Consider the following 11787-nt stretch of genomic DNA (forward strand, 5'->3'; position numbering starts at 1 on the left):
AATAAGAGCAACGAAGGAGAAGAATGAATGGTGATAATAAAGTAAGAATTGATACGAAAGTTCCAACTGAATGAAAAGATAGTTGTGTTCTTAGTTGAAGTAGTTGAGGTTATCAATAGCTAGATGATAGATGTAAAGAGATATGGCTATTTTACTTATCTGTGCCCATCATAGATCACATGACCTAGCCGAACGTGGCTCTCTGCAGTACTGTCCCACCGCAGCGAGGGCTTAGATCAAATCATAGTAAACCATTAAAGAAGAGAACCATCACCATACTACCTCCGATAGGCGCTCCAGACCTTCTCAGTTCTCTGGACATCTCCAATTGCAACTTTGCATCAACATGGGCAACTTTCCCAAGCTTCCCGACGGAACCGAGCTTCCGGTGGGTTCCCACAAAGTAACCATAGTTAAGTACTTGCTGGAAGGAGGATTTGCCCATATCTACAAGGTGGAGATAGATCCTCCAGAAGAAGATTCCAATATTGCCTGTTTGAAGCGAGTGATTGTACCCGACAAGAATGGGCTCAATTTGCTTAGAAAAGAGGTTGATGTCATGAAGACGTTACGTCATGGTAGAAATATCGTCAAGTACTACGATTCGCATGCCGAAAGATTAGACAATGGAACTTACCAAGTTCTAGTTTTGATGGAATTGTGTCCCAACAAGTCATTGCTTGACTATATGAATGCTCATATCAAGACGAAATTGCTGGAAAGTCAGATTCTCACCATCATGAACGATATAGCTCTAGGTCTATATGAGATGCACAGACTCAAGCTCATCCACAGGGACATCAAAATCGAAAATGTGCTTATAGATCTGAAACATGCCTTCAAGCTTTGTGATTTCGGTCTGACCTCATCTCCAATAATGCCTCCGAAAGATCAGATCCAGTTTCAAGCGTTGAGCCATGACATCTTGTACCAGACAACACCGCAGTATCGTGCTCCAGAAATGTTAGACTTATATAGAGGCTTCCCCATCGACGAGAAGGCCGACATCTGGGCCCTCGGCTGCTTCTTGTATAAGTTGTGCTACTATACGACTCCGTTTGAAGCCAATGGAGACATTGCTATTTTGCATGCTTCGTTCCAGTTCCCCCTGCTTCCGGCATATTCCGGAGACTTGAAGAACTTGATAATCATCATGCTCCAGGAAAATCCATTATTCCGACCCAACGTAGTCCAGGTGCTCATGCTTGTTTCGAAAATGAAAGACACTGACTTTTCTCTGTTGAACATAGAAGACATCTACAATGCTGGAGGCTACAACTTCCATGCTCTTCATGACTATCAGCGCCATAAGCAGAACGAACTTCTTCAAAGACAGCAGTTGTACTACCAACAGCAGCTGTTAGCTGCTAGCGTCTCTCACAACGCTTCGATGGCAAGCTTGCCTACTGTCTCTGATCTGCTTAAGGTGCCTCAAGTGTCCAAAGTCATATCTAATCTGTCTTCTCATAGTGCTGGACCTGCTTCTGAGTCTGTAACCCCACAAAGATCACATCTGAGATCTGAAACTTCCAATATGAAGTCTGATGGTTCTTTGAGAGCTGAGGGCCCACTCATTAAGGTTGATAATTCAGTTCATAATGATGGTTCACAACTAGGAGAAGCTGTCTCGCTCGACTTAGACCCACAGATCCTTGACGTACCCGCAGATCTTCCTGATAACGTATCCTCTGACGACAACGAGTCTGTTGACTTGAGTAACATCGATAACTTGGACAATGCAGAAGAACGTTATCCAACACTAGACTCACTTCTTAACGAAACTGATACGGCTCCAACAGTAGAAGCAGTAAAGGAATTTGAACCTAATCCTGTTCCTTCGGCACATCTTCATGTACATCCACCACAGCAGCCAGTCATCTTCAGCAGTCTGAAACTCCAGCAGCTCACACCTGAACAGTTGCAGAAGTATAACTACCAGCTCCAGGTGTACCAATACCAACTTGGAGAGTATCAATTTCAACAAAGGAAGCTACAACAACAACAGCAACAACAGCAGCAACAGCAGCAACAGCAACAGCAACAGCAGCAACAGCAACAGCAACAACAGCAACAGCAACAACAGCAACAGCAACATCCACAACACCCACATCCTTATCAACAATATAGCTATCATACTCCTCCGCAGCAGCCTGCTAAGAAGATTGAGGTATCGCAACTGCTGAGCTCAGACCATTCTATCAAATCTCAACCACAGGCTCGAGCCCCATCCAGTGAGTATGAACGTAAAGAAGTATGGGAAAGACTCAGTTCCAACATGGACAAGAGTGCTGAGAAGCTTGTAGATGATATTTTCTCGAATGGACAGTCGTCTACCCCAGCATTGAATTACCATAAAAGTCGGAGCGTAGTTTCCGACACTTCTGGAAATGATAAGAGTGTTTCCAGAGAAGATTTCATTTCGAAGTCTGATGGATACAACTCTACATCGAATGAAAAAAACGAAGAGAAATTGAAGGCTGAAAGTGAGGAAGATGTTTCAATTCCTGAGCCTCCATTGGGCAAAAGAGCCAGCATTGAGAAACCGAACACCTTTGAAAATGACACAGATATTTATGTCTCTTCAGCCAAACCCATGGTGTCGTCGATTTCTCAATCGACAAATCCTTTCCCTACTGTGGAGAATCCGGTAGTGGAGATCAGTAAATCAGATATGGATATAGTTTCTTCCGGGGAGTCTAAAAAGGATTCCAATCCATGGGGAGAATTCCGGTCCAATGTACCAAGAAAGGAACCTTCAGAAAACTCTCATATGGATTATTCTGTTCCAGTAGCTATGAACAACGAGATGTCATTGCCATTACCAACAGAAGATATCAGCACCAGCTTGTTAAATCCAGCAGTAAAGCCTGCCATACAGCCAGCTTCTCAGAATTCTGTTGCTCAAAATTCTGTTGTTCAGAATCCTGTTGAACATCAGGCAGTGGACAGTAATCGTGGCGCTGCTGTAGCAGTGGCAGGCCAGTACAGCGCTGTTGTAGCGGGCAAAAGTGATTCTCTTTTGCAGCAACCACAAGAGCGTCTACAGTCTAGAGGCAATTCCAGTCTGGTGTTGAAGGAAGAGTTCGCAGAAGCAAACTTAATAGACCTAGATGTGGGCTTGGATTCGTCAAGTTCGTCTGTGGCTACGCCAATACTATTGCCCAAAACTAGAATCAATAACAATAATAAAGATATCTACAAGTTAGAAACGGAAATGTCACTCTTGGACCTTGAAATTGAGGAGGATACAGTGAACCTCCCCATTGCGCCTGGTGGCTCTAGCCATCAACCACCATTCAAAAAGAGGGTGTCATCGGGAGTTCCCAGCGGATCCAAATTCAATTTCCAGGAAGAAGTGATTGACTTTGCTTCTGACGACGAAAATCCAGAAAACGGATCCAAGATGAATAGAATTTCAATTCGTAAATCACTTAAGAAGCCCAAGTCGCGAAAGTCTGGAGAACACAAAAGAACAGATAGTTCTGCTAGCGAAGGAAAGAAGCGGTTGTCATTTTTCGGAGGATCTTTGAGTGGGTAGATCAAGACTTAGATACTTTAGTTAGACATCGTGTAGACAATTAAGAAACCATTTTGCAATTATTTATTGATGAATATTATCGATTTTTTTGTAATTGACCTGAATCAAAATTTTGCAATCATTCTGCAATCAGATCGATTAAAGTCACGTGATTGTTTTCCAAAATGCGAAGACTGCGAAAAAAAATTGTGCAGCATTACAAATAGAAAAATAATATAGTGCAAAAAATTTAGATTAATGAATTGAAAACTGGTCCATTTCTTCCTTCTGAGCATCACTAGAATTATATGGGAAGCAAATGTCGTCTACAAGCACCTTGAGACAGTATTTGTCTCAGCTTGTGTTGTCCTTTCCTGGAAATTTCTATGAAAATGTAGCTGAAGACAGTGAATATCAGGCTATTAGCTCTTCGATCCAACTTATCTTGAAGGGTCAGTCTTCTGATCTTATAAGCCACGCAGATTTACAGAAGCTTATCTTTTCATCCGAAGCTAAGACCATATTGAACAAGTTTCCTTCAACTTCTTTGCGTGAAGTTTTGCATGAATATGGTGACTTTTTGGTCAAAGTGTTCAATGGTGAATTTGCCAATCCACTTATAGGTAAGACTCAACTACAGATTGTAGCGATTGCTTTCTTGCAGCTGTATGTGCAGCTCAATTTTACTGGTCCAGCGATTGCTTTCAGTTCTCGTGATATGTTTTTCCCTGAAGTTGATGCTGATATCGTGAAATATGAAGCTCTCAAGCTTCTCAACAGTGAAGGACAGCAGGCATACGACTTGATGAACGACCCATTATTTCTCGTCATCTCTGAAGTATTGTTTGAAAAGTTGATGAATATCGACAAAAAGTATTCTTTGATTGGAAAAGATATTGCTTTGTCGTTAGAAGAGGTTGCAGAGGCCACAGCTGCCGCAATCAAGGGCTCGGAAGGTGATCCAGTACAAGCTTCTCTCCAGTGGTGGAGGAACAGAGCGTTGCAAGTTCATATTTCTATAGTTTCAGAACCTCCAAACTCATTGGCTACGATATCATCACTTTTACTTAATCCTACTGTTCCCAACAGTTTAATGCCATCTACTGAGAACAGCCCTGAAATTCAGAAGCTTGTACAGATTCTCTACTTTTTAGAAGCAGCTAGAGGAGGCATTCATGCCCAAACCGAAAGTTTGGCTACACCTTTCTTGGGCCATGCCAAGAAACTTTCTCAATTCAACTTCTTGTTGTCTGGAGCTAAAGCCAAGCGAACCAAATTTCAACAGTTCCACACTGCTGCCTTAATCATCTTGGCTAAGAGCAAATCAACCTCTGTGTATGACAAAGTAGAGGAAGAAGTAGAGAACCCGGAAAGTTTCCAACTTGGAGACGATTTGTTGTTGGAAAAACCACAATTCGAATCGTTGGATGATCTTCAATTTGATGAGGAACCTAATAGTAAGAGATTTAAACTTGACTTTGCGGGACTAGAAGAAGAGCAGAATGAAGAAAAGTTGTTGCCTATTGCATTCAGACAAGAGGATATTCCAGAAGACTTGCGAGAATTAAATCCAAACGAACAGCCAGCACTTAGTGCATTGGATAACTTGCAATTGTTGTTGCGCCTAGTCATAATAAGGCAGACTACTCCTTCTCATGATGCATTAGTTGAACAAGAGTTGATGGCTATAGTAAGTAGAATCATCTACTCTTCCACTAAAGGCTGTAACTGGACTATTTTTTCCAGAGCTCTTTGGGAAAGATCCTTGCTAGAAACTAGTAAAGCTAGAACTGTAGAAAGAGGTATCTTACAGATGACTTCTTTGGTGGAAGAAATCGGAATCAAAATCAAAACCAAGACCTTGCCTCTGGCCAGTGATGAGGAGTTGTCTCCTGCTTCTTCCAGACTTAGATTTATACACCAGCTCCCGTTGATGCCTCAATGGCAGATGGATGCCCAATTGGCCGAAAAGTACATGTCCTTGGGTGTAGTGAAGTCTGCTTTGGAAATCTACGAAAGATTGCAGCTTCATTGCGAAGCAGCCTTGTGTTATGCTGCAGTAGACAACGAGTTGCAAGCAGAGAAGATCTTGGTGGAAAGAATCAAGACTCACCCAGATGATGTTAGAGCAATTTCCATCTTGGGTGATATTAAACAAGATCCTCTGCTATGGATAAAAGCTTGGGAACTCGGAAGGTATGCTAAGGCTAAGTCTTCTTTATCTCATTACTACTACTCGCCTCCTAAGTCTTCTGGATTAACCAAGAACTTGGAATTGGCTCTTGAGCATATGCATGACTGTTTGACTGCAACCCCATTGAACAACGAAAATTGGTTCTTCTATGGTTGTTGTGGATTGGAGTCTGCTCAGTATGAATTGGCTTCTGAGGCTTTCACTAGATGTGTAGCTTTAGATGACACCAATTCGCCTGCCTGGTCCAACTTGGCCAGTTCCTTAATAAAGTTGGACAAGGATAGACCAGCTTACAACGCTTTGAAGAAGGCTATTAGAAGTGGTAAGGAAAACAAGAACTGGAGAATTTATGAAAATTATCTTACTGTTTCGGCCAAATTGAATGAATGGAATGATGTTTTGGTGGCTTCCAAAGAGCTCATTGAAATCAGAGCTAAGACTGAAGGTGAAAGTGCAATTGACATCAATGTTTACGAAAAATTGGCTGAAATCTTGGTCGCTACTGAATATCCCAGAGACAGTGAGACCAGAATGACCCACTACCAAAACTCGTGCGTTGACCTTATCTGTAACGTCTTACCTACTGTTTTGACTACCTCTGCTAGATGTTGGAGAATTATAGCACGTGTAGAGTTATGGAGAGGTAGACCATGGGCTGCACTTGAATGCCATGAAAGAGCTTACCGAGCATTGTCGCAAAGAGCAGAGTTAGAATATCAAGAAAGTGCTTGGAATGAAGCTGTAGATGCCTGCTCGGATTTGATTGGTGCCTACGAGTCGTTGGGAGAGAGGCCTGGGAAGCATGGAGCAGATGATCTTGTCTGCAAAGACTGGAAGTACAAATCTAGAACCACTGTGAGGTCTTTGATGTCAAAGGGAAAGGCTATGTGGGAAGACTCTGAAGGTTGGAATAGACTTCAGGATTTGAAGGAAGACTTGACCAACAACAGGTAATTGTAAATAGTGTTTTTATTTATAGACTAATATAAATATGTACTCATTCTAGATGTAAATCATTGACAACAGTATACCTATCAAAAGCAAAAGAAGCTACTCTTTCTTTCCTTTTTGACATGAAATGGCTAGAGGGAGGAATTGGAATCGTTGAAATTTGGAATTCTGTGGATAACAAAATCGTTTCAGATGTCTGCACGATATATGAAATCGATAACTTTTTATTGACCTTAACCAAAATCATGTCAATGGACCGAAGGATTGTGCAAAGTGCTTGTCTATTTTCAAATGAGGTTTGCATCTTTAGGATGCAGAGGATGGCATAAATTGGAATAATATAAGGGGAAGACTTCTGTAGAATTGACTCCTTCGCATATACCACTAAGATGAGATACTCAACGGTGGCCGCAGCTTGCAAGAGGTGGTTCTCAAACAGCAGAAGAAATTTAGACAAGGCGAAGAAGAAAGTGGAATCTGGAAACAAATCTAGTGACAAATATTCCACTATGTTCAACATTGAATATACTAAGAAGGGGATAGCCTTAACGAAATTCGTGGAGCTAGTTGCAGATACAATAGCCATTCCTAATAGATGGAAGTTCTCAGGTTTGAGAATAGACTGAATGGAAAGGGCCTGTTTGTTTCTTTGGCTGCTGTTTGAGTTGAAGGCGATTGAGAGACTATTGAAGATCACTATCAAGTAGGTAACGATAGTCGATGTACCACCAATGGTATACCAGACGTCTCTCTTATAGTTTGTGGAATCGTCGAAGTCTATCGTATATAAAAAAGTAGTTACTGCACTGAGAATGGACGTCATATGGGATACAAGCCATAAATACTGCAAAAGTTGAGTTCTAGAAGGAAGTCTGGCCACCACGGCAAAGAAAGCTTCTGCTATTTGTGTTAGCGCCCAGTTGATCAACAGATAACCCTGTTGGAGCTTCGGAATCCAGAAGAAATAAGCCACTTTCAAATAGTAGGAAATATAGGTTATAAAGGAGAAGATTATCTTCAATTCGGGGGTGTTTTCCACAAGTAGATATAGGGTATTGGATATATCCAAGGGTCTCACTACCGTCATTATCAAATCTGTGTTAGATATTTATTGAATTTGCACCCAAATGATGGAAACACAAGGACAGAAGGTGTAACACAAAATGGAAAAAAGAATCTTTTGGACTTATCCAATGGATGAGCAGGCCAGTTTGGTTTTCTCGTCTCTATTCCAATATCAATTATAGCAGTTTCGATCGTTTGCTTGCTGAACAGGTTGCTAGCTATAGTGAGAAGACGCCAGAGTCTTTCGCAGCCAATCTGTAACATTGCCATAAATAGAAAGCTTTTTTCGCTGCGGCAGGACCTGCATATCGAATATTGACAAATATCACGAAGCGGTCAGGTTTGGGATTTGGAGAGTGACTGAGTCGCGAAGATCGACATATTTACGCGATTTTCCCGATGAAACTTTGACAAATGGCGTATTTCACTTAGAAGAATCGAACATGAAAGAATGCCATTTAGTATGGCAAGATAGCTCTATTTTTTGCGCGTGTTCGTTACCTTCTTGCCAGCGCAAGTTACACTGAAATTGGCCAGATTTGGTGTACTTGTGCGGCGCACGACAGATTCGATAATAAAATTAACTAAAGAAATTTCAATATGAACAACTCACAGTAGTCTTTTTCAGTAAGGGTTTCATTCTTTTAGCCACATTCACCAAAGTTCGAGCAAGGGCCGCTATTCTGCCTGTGGCCCTCTTAGTTGATTTGTAGAGAAAACAAGCTTCCACTTTTGAATTCTACAGAATCCTCATTAATATAGAAAATACACATAGTCCTGAAACCTACTAGTTTCTGAAATTTGATTTTGATTGCGATTCAGTGAACTTCCTCGTTTCCACCAGTTTCTTTACTTTTCCACTTTTTTATCACATACCTTGATCTTCCATATGTCCGCACTCGACGAAAAGTATATTGGACTCGGTTTGGCGATGTCATCGTCGTTGGCGATCGGTACTTCTTTCATTATCACCAAGAAAGGGTTGATTGCAGCAGCAGCCAGGTCAGGTGCTTCGCAGGTCCAAGCTTCCGAATATCTACAGAACCCAGTGTGGTGGGCCGGTATGATTACTATGGCCATAGGAGAAATTGCCAACTTTGCTGCCTACACTTTTGCACCTGCCATCTTGGTGACTCCATTAGGTGCATTATCTGTGATTATCGGTGCTGTGTTAGCAGCGATCTTTTTGAAGGAGGAGTTGGGCACGCTTGGCAAAATGGGCTGTGCCATCTGTTTGATGGGATCGGTGATTATCATTCTCCATGCTCCTCCCGACAAGGAGATTCTGACTGTTGACGAGATCTTGGGCTATGCAACTAAGCCAGGATTTTTATTCTACTGCTTCTTGGTTAGTGTATATTCGCTCTTCATGATCTACAAAATTGTGCCTAAGTACGGGCACACCAACCCCATGATCTATCTCTCTATCTGCTCCTCTGTGGGCTCCATCTCGGTGATGTCCATCAAAGCATTTGGAATAGCTCTTAAGTTGACTTTGGGAGGAAATAACCAGTTCACCCATTTGTCCACTTACTTGTTTTTGTTTGTGGTCGCCTTGTGTATTTTGACGCAAATGAACTACTTCAACAAGGCTTTGGACCAATTCGATACCTCTATCGTGAATCCATTGTACTACGTGACTTTCACAACATTTACCCTCACGGCTTCGTTCATTTTGTTCAGAGGTTTCAATACCACGTCTGCAGTAAACATCATCTCGTTATTGATTGGATTCTTGATCATTTTTAGCGGAGTGTATTTGTTGAACATTTCAAGGAAGGACAACGAAGGTAGATCAAGAGAGTTGTTTGGTGTTCACAACGATAAGGACATGGCACCAATGGAAAACGGAGTTGCCAGTCTTTCCATGAGAAGATCGATGCAGATTAGCAGATCAGACTACAACGATGAAGAAACTGTGGGACTCAGAAGATTCGACAGCTTTGAACTCGGCAGCGATGATGAAGAAGACACCCGCAGCCACCAGAGACACTAGATAGCATCTTCTACTTTATGTTGTTAGATTTGACATGTACACTAGACGCAATATACGGGTAAAATAAATATAGGCTGCAATTGCCGTAACAAAGGAGCTATAGCACATGTAACTACTTTAATATACTGTAACAACTATAATAAGCAATATAGGTATACCTAATTTATAAACTTTGCTGTTAGGATAACAAGAATACCTATTGAACAATTCACCTAGAGTGCTACGTTATTACATCCACAAATACAGCCTACAACAATAGAATAATTAACTGTATAATTATGTATAAGGTACCACTACTGCTATATTCCAGCAAACAGCACAAGACTAAAATACACTTTCCAATAAATTGAAATAATAGATGCAGAGAGCTTAGATGTCGTCGATGTCCAAGTCGTCGTCTTCTTCCTCCGACTCGTCTTCGGCTCCGAACTCGAAGTTGACGTCTTCGTCGTCGTCGGCACCAAAAGTATCGGTTTCGTTGATTTTTGCGCTTTCTGGCAACTCACCAACATTCTTCAAAGTTCTAGCTTCGTCCGAGTTGTACTTGTGCACCACATCACACTGGTCGTCTTGGAAATCTCTCAAAGAGACGAGAATAATATCACCTTGACCCATCCATACCTTTTTTCTTAACTTTCCTCTGATATGGCCCATTCTCTTGATGCCGTCGAAGCACGATACTTCGATTCTACCATTACCCAACATCTTGGTGATCTGGGCGTATTCCTGGCCATCTTCCTTGTAGATCAATTCTCTCTTCTGGCCGGAATTGTCGTTCTTACCTCTTCTTCTGTTCTTACCACCTTTACCTTTACCTGTTTTACCCATGGCTACTGTTTATAGATAAGAGATAGTGACTAATTAAGCTTGTGCTTCTAACGAAAATTTTTTTTGTAGAAGTGGTGGAATTCCTGCAGGAGTCTGAAAAGTTTCAGACTGTTTTGATCACATGATGCGATATCTAAAGGTTATAAATCTATGTAAACCAGATGATTACATTCCTTATAGTTGACTCCACACACAATGGACCCGTTTGAAGCCGCCAACCAATTCGCCCAGATTCTCAAGGGAATAACGCCAGTGCTACAGAGTCTTGTAAGAGCTGCGCATTTCGCGTTGAAAAATGCGGAAAGTGAGGATTATCTTTTCCCTACAATAATGAACATTTTCAAAGATGAGACTGTAGAGCTCAACACCAAATCCACATTATTCCAATTTGTAGAAGTGTTATTTAATGAGTCATATTTCTTCTCGCAACAACCAAAGTACAATTATCCTTATGTTCAAAATATGAAGGAAGCCTTGCCTCAGATCTTGTTATCTGTGTTGCCTAGTTCTAACATATCCAACATTCACAGTGCCTATACTAGCTTAAAACACATCACGAAGCTCTTCAAGATCGACTGTCTGAATTATATAGACAAGTTTGATTCATTCTTACTCGATGCGGATGATATAGAAAATCTCAAGAAAGATGTTCCGTTTCCAGAAATCGATCTAGATGACGAGCCAGAGACTGTAGACCCTCTCATAACCACATGGAACTTGCTTATCAAGAAGAAGAAACAGAGTCAGTATGAACGAGTGCGATTGCTCACCAAAAGCGAAATCTTGGACGATGACGTGCCAGAGGACATTCTTTTCAATATCAAAGAAAAGACAGACAAAGATGTGGATAAGCTTACCAAGAAAAATATCATATCAAGAATGGAAGATGATAGAGAAGCGCACAAAAGATCCAAAGAAACTCTTTGGCTCGTCACCAGACCCCCCAAATCAAGCTATATAACAGAAGATGAGTTCCTCAACCACTACTGGAACAAATACCATGCTTTGGATGTAGAAGAAGACAATGCTTTTCTCGATTCCTTGGATGAGTTGAACCAGGTCGTTGCAGAAAGTTATAAGGATAAACAGTTTTGAAGATTAACATATCTATTTGTATATTATGCCAGTACATACCATATTATTACATGTGTATTCCACCAATACTTCAACGTATACTGCTTTATATGTATTACATCTCCAATACTTATACATTATACATTATACTATTACATCACT

General features: G+C 41.2%; 5 protein-coding genes across 5 annotated transcripts; 4 read left to right on the forward strand and 1 right to left on the reverse strand. All coding sequences in view use genetic code 12, as the record gives it.

Annotated features, from left to right (window-relative positions):
• Positions 1-346: 346 nt before the first annotated feature.
• Positions 347-3538, forward strand: AKL1 (Ark-family serine/threonine protein kinase; the record flags this gene model as incomplete). Its single annotated transcript, XM_001384921.1, has 4 exons — positions 347-1591; positions 1703-1873; positions 2468-2860; positions 3077-3538. The coding sequence occupies 4 exons, from the start codon at positions 347-349 to the stop codon at positions 3536-3538; spliced, it is 2271 nt and encodes a 756-aa protein (XP_001384958.2).
• A 298-nt stretch (positions 3539-3836) lies between these two features.
• Positions 3837-6665, forward strand: PICST_32396 (conserved hypothetical protein; the record flags this gene model as incomplete). The annotated part of the gene is made up of 1 exon (XM_001384922.1): positions 3837-6665. One exon carries the CDS (start codon positions 3837-3839, stop codon positions 6663-6665), a length of 2829 nt encoding a protein of 942 aa, XP_001384959.2.
• A 1703-nt stretch (positions 6666-8368) lies between these two features.
• On the forward strand, positions 8369-9859 carry PICST_89939 (conserved hypothetical protein). The gene has a single exon (XM_001384923.1). It carries the CDS (start codon positions 8617-8619, stop codon positions 9721-9723), a length of 1107 nt encoding a protein of 368 aa, XP_001384960.2. The 5' UTR covers positions 8369-8616; the 3' UTR covers positions 9724-9859.
• A 233-nt stretch (positions 9860-10092) lies between these two features.
• TIF11 (translation initiation factor eIF1A) lies at positions 10093-10530 on the reverse strand (the record flags this gene model as incomplete). Its single annotated transcript, XM_001385237.2, has 1 exon — positions 10093-10530. A coding segment is annotated over one exon (438 nt), but the record flags the coding sequence as incomplete, so codon positions are not given.
• A 216-nt stretch (positions 10531-10746) lies between these two features.
• CTK3 (CTD kinase-I gamma subunit) lies at positions 10747-11646 on the forward strand (the record flags this gene model as incomplete). The annotated part of the gene is made up of 1 exon (XM_001384924.1): positions 10747-11646. The coding sequence occupies one exon, from the start codon at positions 10747-10749 to the stop codon at positions 11644-11646; it is 900 nt and encodes a 299-aa protein (XP_001384961.2).
• Positions 11647-11787: the final 141 nt, after the last annotated feature.

This window comes from Scheffersomyces stipitis, chromosome 5 (genome assembly GCF_000209165.1).
Source record: "Scheffersomyces stipitis CBS 6054 chromosome 5, complete sequence".
Lineage (NCBI taxonomy): Eukaryota > Fungi > Ascomycota > Pichiomycetes > Serinales > Debaryomycetaceae > Scheffersomyces > Scheffersomyces stipitis.